The sequence below is a fragment of the Acipenser ruthenus genome, chromosome 7 (genome assembly GCF_902713425.1).
Source record: "Acipenser ruthenus chromosome 7, fAciRut3.2 maternal haplotype, whole genome shotgun sequence".
NCBI lineage: Eukaryota > Metazoa > Chordata > Actinopteri > Acipenseriformes > Acipenseridae > Acipenser > Acipenser ruthenus.
The window spans coordinates 24,495,836-24,515,223 of NC_081195.1; the positions used below are offsets into that span (position 1 = coordinate 24,495,836).

Below are 19,388 nucleotides of genomic sequence, written 5' to 3' on the forward strand. Positions count from 1 at the left end.
AATGAATTTGGAAATTGAATTGAAATTGAAAAAACACAGGAATTGACCCCAAACACTGATCACAATGTTCTGGAATGAGGAAATCAAAGCCAATGCCTGTGCAGTTACCAGCCCGCACTTGCAATGCATTTAGCTTCAATCCACTTAGAAAGAGTTGTATGGGGAAATCAATCAGAGTAACCCACTGTAAATGACTGGAAACATTGTAACCCGGTATTCAGGTAACACACTTAAGGCAGTGAAAAGATATAAGATATGGTATATAATGTGGCATCCCTTGCAGAGGTACGTGTTTACAGTAGTTTTAAAATGCCTGATCTCATACATTTTGAACTGCAGGTGTGGAGTATACTCTGGGTCGCGTGTTGTGCTCTTATTGTATCCCCTGCTTTGCAAAAGTATTGCACTAGTTTGCTTATACACTATGCATAGACTCAATAGCTACCGTTTATCAGAAACAAGATGCAAATATTTGTTGAGTTTGCCAGCACTAGGTGTGATTACAATAGAATACAAAAATAAAAGTTTTTTTTTTTATATGTATATATATATGAAGAGATCATTGTTGTTAGTTAATGTTTTACACTTGGTTTGACAGTTTTCCTCTCCTGAAATTCACTGCCTTTATGTTACTGTAATTCTGTTCTTTGACGGTGCCACATTGGTAGTAACTGGTTTGTAAATTCATCCATGCAATAAAAACCCTTGCAGTTTTGTAAAAATGCAGATCTTGAAATGCCTGTGTTTAACACTGAAGGCTGGCTTTTGCAGTTTGTTCAGCACACATTCCAAACGTTTGAACTGCAGTTTCCTTCCAGCGTTGGGGTCAGTTCCTGTTTTTTTCAATTCCAATTCCTTTTTAAAATCTCTGTTTAAACTATTCAAATCATCCGTGTAGTAATAATACTTTAATCCCAGTTTATTTAGCACACAGCAAGCATATATTTAATAATGTTCCTATTTATTTAATAGTTCTCAATTTATATACAGTATAAATACATTGCTCAAAAGACATGACAGCCCAAAGGTATTGTGATCTAAATTCACCAAAAACAGAATTGACAGACAACTATTTTATATTCCTCGAGACAAGACATACATTGCAATTTGGCCCTGCTATATATAAGATTTATTTATTTATTTATTTTTACAAATTTCACCCTGGAGTATACTTGTATTACATTTTAGAAAACAGTAAAAGCAGTTACATATATCCTAAGTTGATGGCCATTTTTTGTCTCCCCAAACCACCTTTACTGTGCTGTGTTATACTTTTAGATTCAAGCTTTTCTCAATACATTTTTATCCATTAATATGACATCCTCCTTTAAGACGTTTGCCTTACTAAAAGCTGAATAAAATATGCAATAGAAAACACACAATTTTTTTTTTTTTACTTGAAAAGCAAATACTGCACCAATGGCAGAACTGCTATACACCCACCCCCCCCTTCCCCCCATGAAATAATAAAAAAATAAATACATTATAATTTATAGAAGCTACGGTCCTGGAGTTGTTCCAAATTGCATTTTAAAATATTGCCAAGTCGTTCCAGCTTAATTAGTACGTACAACAAAATACAATCGTGTAGCATAAATGCTGGTAACTTACTAAAACCTTTTTTTTTATTTAGTCATTGCTATTAACATGAAATCTGCAAGTTGCAGTCTCTTCTGGGTTTTTGAAGGGGAAGCTGGGGGGGGGGTAGGGGAGAGATACACTGCAAAACTGCATTGGCTTATTCCATCTGATCTTCCATTAACCTTCCTAGGATCTCCATGCTGTGTATATATATATATATATATATATATATATATATATATATATATATATATATATATATATATATATATATATATTATACACAACTGTGGCCAAAAGTTTTGCATCATCCTATAGAATTTTGAACAAATTTAGCTTCATAAAGTCAAATGAAACCTGCTGAATAATGTTATGTTAACATATTAAAATTACATACCACTTTGTAGTTTTCCATATACTTAACAAAAAACTGACAAAAATGGAAAAACGTGACTTGCAATACTGTACTACTACTATGACTTCTGGTAGATTTTTGCAACATCATTTTGTAGTTTCTTTGATTACATGATGTTAAATAAAATATCTAAATTATGTGCATATAGTTTTCTTTTTTTTTTTTTTAACTGATGCCTCAGTCCTAAAATTCTAGGTGATGTAAAACTTTTGGCCATAGCTGTACATAAAAGTGCCTGCAGATGCTGGCCAACCAAAGCAATAGTTCTGAGTAGGTTTGGGTTGGGATTCCACGTCATTCACTCCCCCAGGACTGGTGGTGGTGGTGGCTGGACTGTCACATCTTAGCCTCCAGCATCTCCAGGAAGAGTTTGTGCAGGGGCACCCTGCCCTCCAGGTGCAGACGGCAGAAGCAGTGAATGGCTCGGCTGGCGGTCTGCCGGAGCAGGGGCAGGGTCATGAGCAGCTTGCCTGTGCGGTGAGGGTCCTGGGGGTACCGGCTCCCCTCGTACTCCTGCAGGGCTTCATGGAGCCCGTCCTGAAGATGCTGCACAGCCTCCACGTTCTCAATGTGAGCCGAGTCTGCAAAGGCAAGCAACGGATCCAAGGCTTGAACAACACAAGAGGTACAGGGGTGTTTTTTTTTTTTTATAGTGAATTGTAGGCTTGCAAGGGATATAAAATGTTTAAATGGGGCAGCTTAAATTTGCGGACATCTAAACAGCAACATATAAAAGTACACTATGCATAGACTCAATGTAGTAATTATGCTCATTTTGCAGATTTTTTAAATAAACATTAAAATGTCTTGCTTGCAAACATTTCATTTTTACAGTAACTCAATCCTGACTTGAACACCCCCTACTGCCATACAACCCTTGGCATCTGAACACTTACTGAAAACTTCCTAAAACCAAAAGCCTTATCAGGATTTCAGCTAGTCTCTACAAGGAATACAGTGATACTGAAAGAAACACTTCAAGTATAATTAGTTTTCAATGTCTTTTAACTTTGAAGTGTCAGTGAATTAAAAGTTATTGACATTACTTAGTTGTATTCACTACATATTCTGCCATTGAGTGTTTTATAGTTTATAATCTACTGGGATTCACTTAAAGATCTTAATGTTAGATAATTCACAGCTTGCCTCCCCGATACCAATTTAATGTTAGATTGAAAGCCTGCACATGCTAAATTCTTAAGGCTTACTCCTATGGGCTTGCAGTGGGAAGGCATTTAGCTAGGCGACGGTCAATCGTTGATGAGTTTTCATACTTTTATTTATTTATTTATTTGTTTCTTTAAAATCAGGAGATTTACCCATTGAGACCAAGGCCTTGTTTACAAAGCGGTTTTGGAAACAATAAAAATGCTACTTTTTTTCTTTAAAAGGCAAATTATTTTAAATTCTTCTGAAAAGCCCTTTTTCAATGTATACTGAGCATCAAAAGAAACTTATCACTTATATCTGAGCATCAAAAAACTTATAACTTATATTTAGATAAAATTCACTAGATGTGATCGAAAAATGACAAACTCTGTTTTAGAGCAGATGCGGTGACTTTTTATTGTGCTGATTAACAATTGACATCCTGAAGATGCTGCAAAATGATCTGTCGATCTTGGGCAGGTGTTGTGACTCTTGGTCTCCCAGTTCGTGGCCTGTCATTGACAGAGTGTGTCTGGTTATACCGTCTCGTCAGGTTTGAAATCGCTTGCTGTGAGCACCCAAGACGGCGAGCCACAGCACGCTGCCCTCGACAGACATGGCATGTTTTTTTTTCTGTGATTTTCTTTATTGCTTTTATTCAAGCTTACAATTTAACAGCTGACATCACTCCATGCCCAGTGTCCAATTAACTGTCTCATTAATTAGGTGATTAAGTGCATATGCTTCAGTCATAGTCACTCAAGCGTGTCATGGTAAAGGATTAAAAAGAAACGAAAAACATTTTGTCAATGTCCATCATTTATATACCTAATCGAAAATAAATGTGTTATAATAGTGATAAGTTTCTTTTGATGCTCGCTATATATAAAATTGTATGCTGCGTGGTGGTGTGTTGTATATTGAAGTTTACATGTGCATGCTGGCTGCATTAAATCACACTGATTTCAGGAGACACTGTTAATCAATTTCCGAGTTTTTAAGATAGATCGCTAGACTGAGCAAATTGATCTATTGATCAGAGCCTAGGGCTGAACATCCTCTCTCACTATTTGACTATTGATTTTTTTTCTTTTTTTTTTTACTACATAGGTTTCAGGAAACAAAGAACATGACCCTTTTGAAATGTTACACGTAACTAAGCTTTTAAAAGAAATGGGATTGTTAGATTTTTAGTACCATTTTCTATACCTCTAGTCATAGCTATTTAAATGAATACTGTGAAAGTCTCGTGCCAACTTTTTTCCCCAATTATAGTATAGAAAAGTTTTGATGTGTTCGGGCATTCTGAAAAATGTAAAAGCAAATAACAGCACAATATCTCAACTGCTATTAATGCAGTAAACTGCACCATGAAACATCCTTCATGAACACAAAATAGGTAGGAGCCTCAGGTGTTCTTTCAGTGTTCCCATTCCCTGTTTTGATATGTGCTTGATCAGCCCCAGTGTATAGGTAACAGGCTCAGGTGTGTTTTATTAAAACTCCTAGTAAAACCAAGAATGGATTAACTCGCTATGCACTGAGAGTTTTATTTCCATCCCTACCATCTATACCAGTATATGCATTTTACATACATGCATCTGTACTATTACTCCACATACAACATAATTACGCTCGTCAGTAATTTGCGTTTAAAATCATATCAAATATATTTTTCATCTTTTCGATTTTTCCCCGTAAACCCAGAACCACTGGATTGAAAACTGCATTGCATTTAATTCAAACTCTGTCAATCAATCAGACTGATGGCCTTTTAATTACAAAATCAATTCTTTAATATCACTCCCCCACTCTTCCTGCTTCCGTCCCACCCCAGGTGATCAATTGAGCTACAAGCTTTCCTTTCAAACGCTTATTAAAGATGAGCTCTATGATTGGCCCACAGGATCACAACCTTCAACAGGACCCCTGTGGGTCTTGTCAAGAACCCTTAACCCCAAGCTCTTAATATCCTGGACAGTCAACAAGGGGAGCCATCTTCAGAAGACCCAGGCTAGAAGATAATCTGTCTGTCCTAATGGAAAGTTTGGGAAAATGAACCCGTCCATGACCCTGAGCAGAACCATTGGCAGACCACACCACTGCCGCCACTGGAACCCAATTGGATTCGGAACTAGCATTCCAAACGCCATCGTGGCATACGGTAGCACTTGATTTCAAAATACATTTTCTCTTATGAGCGACTGACCCCAGCTTTATTTTACGCAGCCTGCGAAACAAGCTTGAAACCTTTTCAGATGGCGTATTGCTTTTGTGGATTGTGGAACCTGTCTATCTATGACTGTAGCTGCCCTTGTGCCTTTATACATTACTGTGCCTCTGTTGCATTGCCCCTACATTAGGTAAGACCACGTAAAGCTGCCAATAGGTACTGCAATAGGGCCTGCAATAGCACATTGACTCTGAATGCAAGCACACAGACCAGTTGCACATACAGTCGATGTTGATTATTCAAATAGAGCTCTTTGTGTACCGGGGTCATAAAATAATCTTATAAAGTTATTTGATGAACGACTAGAAGTCTTTCGTAGCGTCTTCAGTGTATTTATTTTTGGCAGGGTGGCGTACTTAGATCCAGTCTATATCAATGGACTCCAATTTGCATTAGACTGCTCCGATTTATAATTGACTATTACCATAGCTATGAGAACAGAAAGTCCTGATTCCCAGGTAGTAGCTCCCAGCAGGGTTTGCCAAAACAGCGGGCCTGGCTGCTGTCAATCCTGTCTCTCATCCCTTAGTCTTTAACAGCCTTTTAAAAGACTCCTTTCACTAAGGGTCAGAGGCTGGGAGCACAGTGTCTCCAGCCCCAACTCTCAGGAGAGAGAGGGCTTTTAATTAAATCTCAGCCAGGGACATAGCAATTTAAACAATGTCCTTGACAGAGGCTAGGGAGAAGGTAAAGAGGCAAAAATTACCCTTACAGAACATAAGGATAAACCCAGCGTATTACCTTGAATAAACCGGTAGCAGACCCATTAGCAGATCACAGCAGATCACAGCATTATCAGCAATGGCATCACAATGGATAGGAATGAAATATAATTTTACCTGTTAAACCTGGAGTGGAATGGCCCTCCAGGACCGTGATTGGACACAACTGGTGTATAGGTAACAAGCTCAGGTGTATTAAATTTATGGCGAATCCAGGATTGGATCAAACTACGATACAATGGGAGCCTTATTTCCACAATTGAATATGTACAATGTGAAGGGAAGGGAAGGTGGGCTGTCTCTCACCTGAGTTGGCCAGCGCCATGGCTTTGAGGGTGACCAACTCTTCCGGGCTGAGCCCCATTTTCTGGTACTTGCCGATGAGCTGCTGCAAGGCGCTGTAGAGGTCAAGTAGCCCGGCCGAGCGGCACTGCCCACGGTCCAGCAAGAAATTCCCAGCGAACACCAGCTCCTCCGTGAAAGCCAGCGAGCGAGACACCATGGCCAGAACCAGGATCTCCATCCAGCCGCTCTGAAGCAGGGCTATCTGGTCAACCAGAGGCAGGCTGGGGAAGCCTGGGGGCAGGAGAAGAGAAGGAGAGCTGCGTGGGTTCGAGTTCGTAGTGTGGTAAGCCTTTGGAGGCAACTTAGGGACAAGTGCAATTAGCTGAGGTTGAACTCAAATATTTTATTCAGGGGTGTCTCATAGGTCTGGCACCATGACCATAACTATCTTGATTGTCTCTCCTTTAGGTCTGGTGTAAAAGCAAAGAGGAATTCAGATAGTTTTTTATGTAGGGCAGATGATCAACGGGCTGCCTGAATTAACATCCTGATCAGCATAATATATGATATTGCTTATGATGCCCTGACTTGTAGGGCACTTTGTAGTATGTTAATTATAGCATTTTGATGAAGTGTTTTATAGTTATGAGATAACAAACAGGGTGCGTTGAGTGTACAGTCTTCTGAATGGATACGTCTCTTTTAAGTTCTTCAACGGACTCAACCTATCCAGTTCAAATCAGAATGTAATTTGTTATAATTGAAGAGAATTGAAATGCTTCAGTGACAGTGTCTGATCCCTTCCACCACCAATAGGTGTTGATATCACAGAGTCAATGCTGTTATCACAACAGCCCCCCTCTCAGTGGGAAAGATGATTTCATTGATGAAGCTTCAATGACCTTACTGAGCCGCTCTCCTGTTTTCTTTTCATATTATCAGCGAGCCCTCTTCAGTCCCTTAGCGGGAGATGCGAGCGGCTTTGAAAAAAGATTAATTAACAGATTGGAATGAATACAATCAGCCTGATCAATAGAGCCCGCTCAATACACTCCCCTGGGTGAGGTACGTTTAGGTGTTGCTCTTAGTGCTGAATCCTAGTCTTTTTAATATACCGTGACAGCAGGATGAAGCTTTTATTGTTCACAAGCTATCTCTGTTATACAGCAGTGTGCATATTTATTAGAACGCTTCAAGATTGGTCATCTATTCAGCATAATGTAAAATGTTTTGGGCATTTTAATGCTATCACTAAACAGGTAACATCAAACTATATTAGCTACATTAGTCATCCTTTACATACAATACCTACCTGCATGAAAACCTCTGGGCGTAGGAATTTCAATTTTCACTCAGCAATTAGTGATATAGAAACAATAGGCAGTCGTGTGTGAAAATGTTAGACCACACTGTGCTTTAATTAGGCATCTTAAACAACTTCTAAAAAGTCTCATGCATTTTACCATTTGTGGCTCTATTCCTTTTCTCTTACTATTTTAAATGAATTGCACATATGGCCTATTAGTCATCAATTAAATTAGACAAAAACTATTGGCCTATTTCAACAATTTTCAATGGGACAGCTGAGTGCATTACCAATTACTAACCTATTAAGCTCAGTTTTGCACAATGTAATCAATTTTAAGTCAGCGGTGATCAAGGTATAGCCATGGCCAGCCAATCAGGTATCATTATTACTGTGAAAAAGATGATGTGACCTACAGTCATAGGATGAGGAGTAATCAATGTGCATGCAAAGTTTCATCCAGTTCAGGCGAGCGAGTGCCAAGATATAGCCCTCATGTGCTCAGCCAATCTGATGTCTCATACAATGCAAACAGTACCTGGGATGTGCTTTGCCCAGCCAATCACGATAAGCAGCTCTCTGTTGAGGAGGTCACACAGGGTCATCAGGGTTTTGACGTCACTTTCTGGGGCTGTTGGGTCAGGCATGGCGAAGACAGGGGTGGGCTCCATTAGAAGGAGGTGAGAAATTACTTTGTTGCCTAGAAAACGATAAAGACACGTGATGAGTACTGCAGTGGCTTATCAGGCTAGCCCCCAACACAATACAAATTGGTATAAATGCCATTTGAAGGTGTCAAGAATTGGATGGGTCTGGAGAAAGTCCAGGGCAGGTTTGAGGCATGGAGACTTAACTGCTCCCTCCCTCACCCACCTAAGGGAAAGGGTGTTCCCTCTAGTCCAGGGCAGGCTTGCGGCATAGAGACTGGACTACTAAGAGGTAGGCTTCATACATGCAATGTAAAAATAAAAAACATAAATAAGGTTTTGAGCTTTTGGACTGCAAGAATGCAAAATCTCACTTGTTGTCTTGGCAGGCTCTGGATAAGGTGACTTTATGTATTGGGCAGATCCGGAGTCGATCCTCCTTTTGTATTTCTGACGGCCTCCTCTCACACGGTCCATTCGGACTCCTGAGGGAAGAGAGGATGGTCATTAACAATAATAGAAGGAGTAGAATAAAGCTGTCATTCGATCAAGGGGTTCTGGTGACGTGGTAAACCACAAGAGCAAAACTGAAGTCACAAGGAGGGAGTACAGTTTTGGAAAATTGTATATATTTCAAGTTTATAACAGAAAGCAAAATACCAAAATATAATTTATATGTGAATCATTGCTGATTTCACTAGTAAAGGGTTATAAATCTGGTAAACAGAAAAATATGTTCACCATATATATTAATAATAAAGACTAAACAGAAAGACTTTGAAAAGGTGGTCCAATATATAATATTCTGCACTATATAGTATAGGATATATCTTAGAACATTTAAACAAACACTGCTTGAAATGTATTCAGAAGCAAAAAATTACCATGTCTTTTATTTGTTCCTATAACAGAAAATCCTATAAAAGAAAATCAATAATGTCTGAAATAAATAACACACATCGGGGATGGAAATAAGACTTCCTTGGCATAGCAGTTTGATCCATTCCTGGTTTTAATAGGAGTTTAAAAAGATTCACCTGAGCTTGTTACCTATACACTGTTGCTAATAAAGCTCATAGTAAAACCTAGAATGGATGAAACAGCTGTGCAACAGGAGTCGTATTCACTTCCCTGCACATTCTACTGTACAGAAGAGTGTTTCTCTCCTTTGTTTAGAAGGTATTTTGATGCTCATTCAAAATAATATTTGAATGTTCCCTCCCAGTACTAGCGTTTTCTGAGAACTCTCTCACCTTCCTTCATCATCCCGACTTGCAGACACTTCCTGAAGCGACAGGCCTGGCATGATTTCCTCCTCCTCTTGGTTATCTCACATTTGTTCAGCACTGGGCAGCTGTACTCTATGTTACCTGAGCAAGAGGACAGAAATGGAAAAAAATGACACACAGAAACGAAAGCAAAGTCTTTAGAGAGAGACAGGTGCTGTTTCTAAATGGTGACTTTTCGTTGCTGCTTTGCTGAGCAGCGTAATAATAACTGAAAGCTTGTTTTGTCCCATTCACTGCTATTGTTCAGGCCCCATTCTCACTGCTTGGTGCCTTCAGTATTTCCACAGAAATCCATAGGACAGCAAGCCAGGATATTGATTAGCATTGTATCCATCGTCACCAAATACTGTCTACCCCTGCCCCCCCCCCGCTGAAATCTTTAAAAAAAGCCTCTAATAGATTATTGATTGGCTCTTTCTTGTCTATTAAATCCCAGACTAGTAAGGTTAGGGGCTTGCTCTTAGGCTGTGTTATCAGTGAAGTGTATCCGCTCTCTCAAACACACACACTTCCGCAATGGACAAAAGGGCATGGACAGAAAGCCATTTGGTCTACAGCAGACCCCGATATTGATTTGATATAGCCATCTGCAATTTCTTTATATCAGACATTTTGTAACAGTCGGAAATGAAGTCACATTGAAATTATCTATACCGTTATTATTCTTAAGTATATATTATTAAAAAATATAGTATAGGGTGCTCAGCTACAAGTTAATTTTCACCCGCTTAATGTGAGAGTCACCAGTAATCTTACTTGTAATTTATTACAAAGTATGCAAACTGTGGGGGCCACATACCATACTGAAGTGGAGCAGTATGTTAGGAAAGGCATAGGAACAACTGGGACCCCATTAATTAGCATGCAATGTCAGATATTCATCTATTACCATCATATGAAATCCATTTTGCATTAAAATATATTACAATGTAGTATTTGGGGTATTTATAATTAATAATCAAATCTCTGAACCAATAGATACCTATAAAGCCGAAAGAACACAAAGTGACTTTTTCAGGAACAGTGGCTTGAAACCTGGCTCCAGGAGACAGGGAGACCTAGTTTGAGGCAACTTTGCTGTATCAAACCCCAAGTCTCCCCTGGTGTGCCATGCAGTGGCCTGAAACCTAGTCTGCTGGGGGGGGGGGTATTGGAAATTTGATTTCTGCATTAAAGCTTTCCGATATATGGGGCTGCTGGAATAGATTATTGATCACTTTGTTAATTAAGAACACTGCAACTGTGTCCCCTCGGACCCTTCTCACAGGGTTGGAAGAAAAAAACGAAACACTCATGGTCAGTTTTGTCCTGGACATGCTTATTATCCTGGAACCAGTTTCACAAAGCAGTTCTAGGAAACAGCTTGCTAAATCCAAATCACTTCCATTGAAAAAAAGAAGAAAATAACACATGCATCCTTTTATCATACAGACCTGCTGAGTGGATCTTAAAGGGTTTTTTTTTAGCCAGCAGCCTGCTAAGTGCTAGCAGTGTTTTGTGAAATTGGCCCCTGGAAGCCAGTGTACACACCCAGAGCTATAAAACATATGGTCGTATATGTAGTGGTGTCACAAGAAACGTATACAATCCAATGACAAATAGAAGGACTATGCCGAGGGAACACAAAGCCACTTTTTCAGGAACAGTGGCTTGAAACCTGGTTCAGGAGACCTAGTTTGAGGCAACTGTACTGTATCAAACCCCAAGTCTCCCCTGGTGTGCCGTGCAGTGGCCTGAAACCAAGTCTCCTGAAACCAAGTTCCAAGCCACAAAGTGGCTTCGTGTTCCCTCATCTTAAGTCTAAACTACACCAAATTATAACTTTCATATAACGCTTGTTGAAGACATGGCGTATGACCACCTACTGCTGTAATCAGCGACAAGCAGGTTTCAAGAATGGGGTAAGCTTGTTTCTGAGACAGTAAGCTCACAGAAGACTAAACTGTTGCCCAATGTACAATATTTAACACCAATATATTTAGATGGACGATTGTGACACCTTGCTCCTAGCAGTAGCTAGCTGGGTTGAATGTAATTTTTTCTTCATGACCATGTATTTGTGCAGTTAACTTCATAATTTGTATTTATTTTTTTATTCACGGAAACGTTTATGTGGGGTTGTCATCTGTCCCTGTTTTCCCTGGATCATCCCAGTTTTGAGGAAGATGTCCCTGGATTTCAATATGCCTTCCCAGGGCACTAAATGCCAGCACCATAAATTGATCACTTCAGATAAATCAGGATGTAATATTACTGCAATAGGCGTGCAATACCAATTGGTTGTCAATACTACGTAGCAACATTATCAATGTTTACTATTGCATGAATATAGATTACTATTGCATGAATATAGAATTTCTAAAGAGAGTTTCAACTTTAAACAACTCCTTTCACTGGTGGCACTTTTATGACAGTATGAAGTCGTTATTGTGGCCTTTGTAATTACCCTGGATGGTTCTCTTGAAGAATGCCTTGCACGCTTCACACGAAGCGACCCCGTAGTGATACCCAGACGCAATGTCCCCGCACACCAAACACAGCCGCTTGTGTCCGGAGCTGAGGGCAGAGCCGTAATCGCATTTGATGAGCGTATCTGCAGCGGAGAGCGGCAGGGTCCTCCCGCCTCGGTATCGCTGGTTGCTGCAGGAATCTGCCATTGAGCCCCTACATCCGCTGCTTCCCGAGCTCGGGGAATCGGGATCCAGCGATTGCCCCCCGGAAAGTAGACTGCAGCCGCTGCTGTCGGACGAGCCCCCGGGGCTGAACTGGGTCGTGCTGTCTAGGGTGAACACCGGGCTGGGCAGTTCCGTTTTGACGCAGGGCTCGCATGATGACGGTGGGTCCTCCATAGGTGACCGGCTCAGCAAACTTGATAAGCGGTAAGAGAAAATAAAAACATTGGACACTCTTACTGGCAGTTTTTAAACTTTGAATGCAATTCGATTTTTATTTTTTGTTTACAGTTATAAAGTTTGCAAGAAAGTCTGTGTGCGCCTAAATAATGCAATAATACTGGTTGCTTATTATTATTATTATTATTATTATTATTATTATTATTATTATTATTATTATTATTAAAATGTTTTGTTTCACGGTGCAAAAAATAAACTGGAGCAAAAAAAAGACACTGCAAACAAAGTAGTTAATTTTATAAAATAAAAGTTACAAACCAATCTTGAACTTACTTATAAAAACAAAGAACTTACATTAGCTTAAAAAAGTCCAAAATTAGAACTTTACCTGAAATTCATCTGGTGCCTACTTTATGTTTATTTGTGTAGAAACGTTATACTTTGTATCGGCTTGCATTGACAATAGCAGCAAGCTTACCTTGTATTTAGGACTAACACGTAGTTTACGATTTTAGCAAACTTGTTTGTAATTAACTTGTGTGCTATATATATATATATATATATATACAGTTACTCCATGTAGAAAATACATAACTACAAACGTGGATACATCTACGTTTCATTTTAATGCATACCACTACAACGACTACGACTAACGTTCCACTTTACTGCACAGCTAACTGTGATTTATTTTAAGTCAGTAGTGAGGAAATTCGAGGTACTATCAATGCAAAACACTGCTTACTTCTACACAAACCATTAAAGTTACTGTGTACAAAATACATTACTGTCAAACGCAATTTATTTAAACAATAGTACGGTATTCTGGTAAATAATAATAATACAAATACATAACGTGATACCTACTTATTGGTATGATTTAGAAAATGAAGATTATCTGCCATGCAGAAACTCTGGATAATTCTTCAATCTATCACGGTCAGCAGACAGTAGCAGGACGCGAGGCTGTACACTAGAAAAGTGATGCGTACTGTGGCTTTAGAGTCGCACAGACAGCCCCGAGCTCCCCATGAATATTAATCAGGACTTTCATGTTAGATGAAAATGGGTCGGGTTAATATAGGAAATCCCCTCAGATGATCCAATTGATCTGGTACGTACTTTGAGGAATACATATTATACAGTTGTCTTTAATAAATAGTGTTTGTATTATTATTATTATTATTATTATTATTATTATTATTATTATTATTATTATTATTATTATTATATGTAAATGGCTATATATCAAAACCGACTCGTGGAGATCAATTGTTAGATTATTTGAAGGTCGTTTCTCTGAAGAATTTATCTTTAAAATGTCAAACTTCAGAAGTGTAAAAAGTGTGAAAAGAGTTATCCGTATTTGTTTTTACTGCACAATGATCTTCCAGCATTCCTGCAGGTAAAAAAAACAAAAACACACCAAGTAGTATAGCAACACGGCCCACTCTGATTTAGACTCGAGACATGTGCAGTGTCTTACAAATTTGTTTACATGACCTTGGTTGAATTGCATCCTCCCTCCTTCCTCAAAGCTTCATAGCCACTCTGTAAAACAAACACCCCCGTCCTGCTTTCATCTGCATTTCATATGGAAAGAAGATGTGAACGATCCATATACAGTAAAAAAAAATATATATATATATATATATATATATTAATTAGGTTAATTTAGTTTCAGAATGTGTACAGTAGTGTGCGAATGTATTAGAACACCTAAAAGATTTGTCATTTCTGTCCTTTATATACCTACCTGCATGAAAACCTCAGGGTGTGAGAATTTCAAATTCCGGCCAGTAATCAGTGATATAGAAACACTAGGAACTTGTGTGTGAAAATGTTAGACCACTTTGTGCTTTAATCAGGCATCTTAAACTACTTCCAAAAAGTCTCCTGCATTTTACCATTTGTGGCTATGTGTTTCTTTTCTCTTACTATTTAAAAATAATTGCATGTGTGCCCTATTAAAGTCATCTATTAAATGAGACAATCACTAATTTGCTTATTTTGACGGTGGTTTGATTTCATATGCACAACAAATCAAAACTACAGAAGTAAGGGGGGTACTCAAATAAATGACTGTACTGTATATGTGCAGAATGTGCATTATTCAGTTGCGATAATGAAAAGTCACCCATTCGTTCACAAACACCCACCTGGGGCCATAGCCTCTTGACCCTCGATGTCAAAACACAAGCCAGACACAGCCATCAATCACCGGGCCGGTGACAGCGACAGCCACTTTAATACAGAGACATGTGTATCAGCGTCCAAACTAATCAACGGAATTCAGGACTGCTTTAATTCCACAACAGCAACAGCCTGGAGCAACAAAAACTGCCCGAGTCAGGCTTTGAGCAGAAAAGTTTCTGCCCTCCTTTTATCATAGATCAATTGAAATCTTACCTTGAATGCAATGGCATTTTCCTGATACAAAACCGTTTTTTTGTGAAACAAAATGAAACACTGCATGAAAATATATGTATGTGTCTTAACAATCAATGTTCAATGCTTTTACCTTGAGTGTTTTAATATATAGCAATTAAAGAAGTTCATTTAGGAACTGTTTCGTGCAGCAACATAATTTCATGATCATTTTGTAACGATAGCATTTCCATTCTGAAAAAACTGGTTAAATGTTTCATGAATTTCCATGACTTATCATTAGTTCCAAGTCGTTGGTATAATAATAGTAATCACAGCAGAGGGTTATTGCTTTGGAACTCCTTTCCAATCGCTGTGTCTCCTAAACAGCATGTGAATTAATGAATACTTTTTTTGAGCACATGAAAGTGGCCAGAAAAGAAAGAAAGAAACTGAATGATTTATATTCATCGTGTATTTCTGTTTTATCAGACAGAAAAATCCTATCCTTTTTCAGATTTGGAAAAAATAGGACAAGAGAGAGAAGGTGACCGCTGAAAGAGCGGTCAGGAAAATGGGACGTAAACTGAGAATGGCTTCAGCACTGTGAGTTCGATTTTGTTTTCTTACTTCAATCCAGTCCCAGATGCAGGGCAAGGCAGTTCCCATGTTTTTGAAGCCGGGTGTTTCTGATTTGTGATTTAACACGTTCTAGTTGTCACTTGATGCCGCAGAGGTAAGATACTTCGACAGTCACCTGCACCTGCCCCATAGTGCTGAAGAGGCAAGCTCACTTGCACATTGCAGAATATCCAATCAACCTGCTGTTTAACCCATTAAGGTACAAGTAGCGTGCAAATTTAGTAGAACTCCTCAAGATTTGTCATTTATATCCTTTTATATACCCACCTGCATGGAAACCTCTGGGTGTGAGAATTTCAATTTTCCGTCAGTAATTGGTGATATAGAAACAATAGGCGCTCGTGTGAAAATATTAGACTACTTTGTGCTTTAAGGCATCTTAAACAACTTCTAAAAAGTGTGTGGCTCTGTGTTCCTTTTCTCTTACTATTTTAAACTATTTGCATGTATGGCCTATTAAACCCATCTATTAATTGGACACAGTAAGACAATCACCTATTTCCAAGATTTTCAATTACAGTGGTTTGATTTCATATGCACAACAAATCAAAACTACAGAAGCAATCTGGTGTTCCTCTAAATGTGCACAACATTGTATGTGTCCCACAAAAAAAAAGATGCAAACTTTCTTGTTTTTGCAATGAGGTGCAGAAAACAGGGTTTACTGACAGATCTATTTAGATCTAGCCCTCCAAATGGTCAGTTTGTACTTGAGTCACTCTCACAGAAGTAACCATTTGAACAACAAGCACTCAGTTCCTTGTGTAGTCCAAGGGAATAAAGGGATATACAATGGAATCCAAAATCAAGGGCTTTTTAAGCTGCAGTGCCCTCACAATTGTATTGTTTCTTAAATTCTATCGGGTCCATTAAAAAAAGAAAAACATTTTATCTTGGTTTGCATCCCAGTTTGCTTACGTTACCCCTGTGGGAGAGCTTTGCAAAGTCTCTTCTGGGTGGTGAACGATTGCCATTGCTGATCAATGCTGTGGTTCCTCAATGGCCCTTCTTGGATTTCTTTGTTATGTTTTTCCAAACTTATGCCACCTAACCCAAGGAACAGCCTGACCCAATTCTTACCTTGAAGTTTACAGAAGGAGGTGGTAAGATTACTGCCTCGGCTGCTGAATAGCACCTGCCTTGTTAGCATTAAACACTTAATCTCTTCAAGGCTTGCTACACCTCTTCAGCAAGAGAAGGCTGCATGCAACTCTCTGACTGGGCTTTGCAGCTTTGTTTACACACACAAGCACACGGTTGAAGTTAGTCCACTGGGTGAAATCTTGTCAGTCTCCAGACAGTACAGTACTTAGGGTTGAGGGTTTACCCACAGACAGAGCATGCATATAGCTGTAAGTGGTGGCTCATCAATTGGAGACTTAAAAGCTTAGCAAGGGATTGGTTACCCAACATGACAGCTTGTTTGGAGACCTTGGTTTCGATGATCTGATTGGCCAAAGGTTTTGCATCACCCAATAGAATTAACTAATTTTGCTGCATGAAGTTGAATAAAAACCTGCTGAATAATGTTACGTGGCCAAAAGTTTTGCATCCCCTAGAATTTTAGGATTGCGACATAATAATAAAAAAAATAACTAGATGAACATAATTTAGATATTTTTATTTAACGTCATGTAATCAAAGAAACTACCAAATGATAGCGCAAAAGTCTACCGGAAGCCATAATAGTAGTACAGTATTTCATGTTAGATTTCGAAATGTCACGTTTTTCAATTAGTGTCAGTTTTTTGTTAAGTACTGTATATGGAAAAAACTACAACGCGGTATGTAATTCAACATGTTAATGTAACAGTATTTAGCAGGTTTCATTCATTTATGAAGCAAAATGAGTTCATTCTGTAGGGTGATGCAAAGCTTTTGGGCATAGCTGTGCTTGATAAGTTTAACCGGGAAGAGATGGAATCTGCAATCTGCTATTCCACTAGGCAGTGCAACCCGCCACAATGAATTAAGAACACAGGGTGCCATTCTAATCAGATTACCTGCTTCTGATTGGGCGGATTGGTCTACAGAATAGATTACCCAGGGATTCAGTTAAACTCATTGAGGGCTGTGCTTGGAGAAGGCAGACAGGTACAGCAGCAGCTTCGTTGTGTTGTACAGGTGGATATGTGAGCTGCAGATGCTTCACTGATATTATTGTGTAGGGTTATCTTGAGTTATACACTAATTAAGGGATTTTGATTTTACCTGAAAAAATGATGGAAAAACTGAAGTTATGAGTCTAATTACATTTTCTTTGACTTTTTTTTTAGTGTCCTCTTAGCTTTTTATGATCAATTCGAGCCAGCAGACCTGAGGTCAATTATAATCAATTGATCAATCAATCAATCTTTATTTATTATATAGCGCCTTTCACGATAAATCACCTCAAAGAGCTTTACAGATAAAACAATTCAAGTCAGTAATATGCAAAGCAATTAGGAGAAACAGCAAAAGAGGATTACAATACCTGTTTATATTCCATACAGTAAAGTAGTTAAAACAATGTAATGATTTACTTTAAAAAAGCAGTGATAAAAATAAGTAAAATAAAACTAGTATAAAATAAGATGATAAAATGTTCCCTTCAAAATCCCAATTTATAAAAATATGTTTTCAATCTTAATTTAAAAGTTGCAAGAGATGGCGCCTCCCTTACAAATCGTGGCAGATCAATGCACAACTCTAAAGCTAAACTCTTGGCCACCTGCCTTGGAATATTGAGTAAATCTTCGTCCTGTGATCGAAGTATAGCCTAATTATAATTACAGTTACACTTAAAGCAGAATTGTTTTGCTACAATTGCAAATTGTAATTATAATTAGAATACTAAATCAATAATTTTTTCTGTTCACTCAATTGTTCTGTATCAATTAATCCGCTCCGTGATTATTAATAATACCTTTTTTTTTCAATCCTACAAATCAATCAAAAAATGTCTTCTTTCTGGTTACTTTTTTTTAATTATTATTTTTCAAATACAAATACACAATGCTAAAAAAAAAAATACAAAGAAAGAATTATGGAATGTGTGCAAAAAAGTTATACATAAACACATAAAAACATATAGAATTACAAACTGTAAAGAAGAGAAAAAAATAATGAAAATGTACAATTGTCCACAGAATTTGCAAAAAAAAACCTGTTCTGTTTTGAAACATACAGTGCATAACGTTATACATCATTTTATTATGTGCTGAATGTTATTTCTTTTGAATCTACCTAAATGCTAATCAGTAATAGAATTTCGGAAGTATTGTAGAAAATGACTTTTTCAGATATATGTATTTTTTTACACATATCCTTAGCTTCTTCTGGAAAAAAAACCTTAATAAAATACAGTTATAGCGCAACAAATCTTAGAGTAACATCATCATTAGCTTAATTAACGTCACTGTAAAACAACACAAACCGACTTTACCTCAAACATACTTCAGGAGATCTAGTGATGTCATAGAATTTTTTTTAATCAGGGGGCTGTAATTAAATTGTCTTTGGTGGTGACACAGGCTTCCTGTTGAAGAATAACGTCTAGAAAGCTAAAAGATGCAGAGCAGATTGGGAGAGTAGGGAGATACTTCTGAGAGGTGTAGTCTTTCCAACATAACTCGACTCTCGATTGAATTGTGCAAGAGAATGATCTGAGGGAGTGTATCACTGAGGCAGTGAAAGTGCTTTGGGTCGATTTTGGAATTGAATTGATTTGAATAAACCCCGCATCACAGTGTTAATTACCACTTTTTATTAAAAAAAAAAAAAAAGTTTAATGTAATGGACTGGACAAAAGTTCTGCATATTTCTCAGGATTTCAAGTCATGTTGAACAGTCTATAAGAATTTTTTTTTAAATTATTATTACGCACTAAATAAAAATCCTCTACCAATGCAAAGATAAAAT

The 19,388-nt window shown here is 38.1% G+C and overlaps 1 protein-coding gene across 3 annotated transcripts; it reads right to left on the minus strand.

Moving 5' to 3' along the window:
- Positions 1-942: 942 nt before the first annotated feature.
- On the minus strand, positions 943-16,774 carry LOC117416048 (estrogen-related receptor gamma-like). 3 transcript variants are annotated; one of them, XM_059026685.1, is made up of 7 exons: positions 12,868-13,215; positions 12,074-12,495; positions 9,592-9,708; positions 8,713-8,823; positions 8,230-8,391; positions 6,407-6,676; positions 943-2,577 (listed from the first exon to the last, which is right to left on the minus strand). In XM_059026685.1, the coding sequence occupies exons 1-7, from the start codon at positions 12,876-12,878 to the stop codon at positions 2,333-2,335; spliced, it is 1,338 nt and encodes a 445-aa protein (XP_058882668.1). In that variant the 5' UTR covers positions 12,879-13,215; the 3' UTR covers positions 943-2,332. The 3 variants fall into 3 exon arrangements, with proteins under 3 accessions (XP_058882668.1, XP_058882669.1, XP_033882967.2); XM_034027076.2 differs by lacking the exon at positions 12,868-13,215 and adding an exon at positions 13,347-13,509 and having other exon boundaries at positions 1,128-2,577; XM_059026686.1 differs by lacking the exons at positions 12,074-12,495; positions 12,868-13,215 and adding an exon at positions 16,569-16,774.
- Between the last annotated feature and the right edge of the window lie 2,614 nt (positions 16,775-19,388).

What these genes read in the sequence shown, in the direction of transcription:
- LOC117416048 (XM_034027076.2), bottom strand. Translation starts at nt 13,384, where the DNA reads ATGGCAGATAATCTTCATTTTCTAAATCATACCAATAA. An exon ending in AGAGCCTGCCAAGACAACAA is followed by an intron (nt 8,392 to 8,712) that starts GTGAGATTTTGC and finishes ATCGTTTTCTAG; the next exon opens with GCAACAAAGTAATTTCTCAC. An exon ending in CATGGCGCTGGCCAACTCAG is followed by an intron (nt 2,578 to 6,406) that starts GTGAGAGACAGC and finishes TTGCCTTTGCAG; the next exon opens with ACTCGGCTCACATTGAGAAC.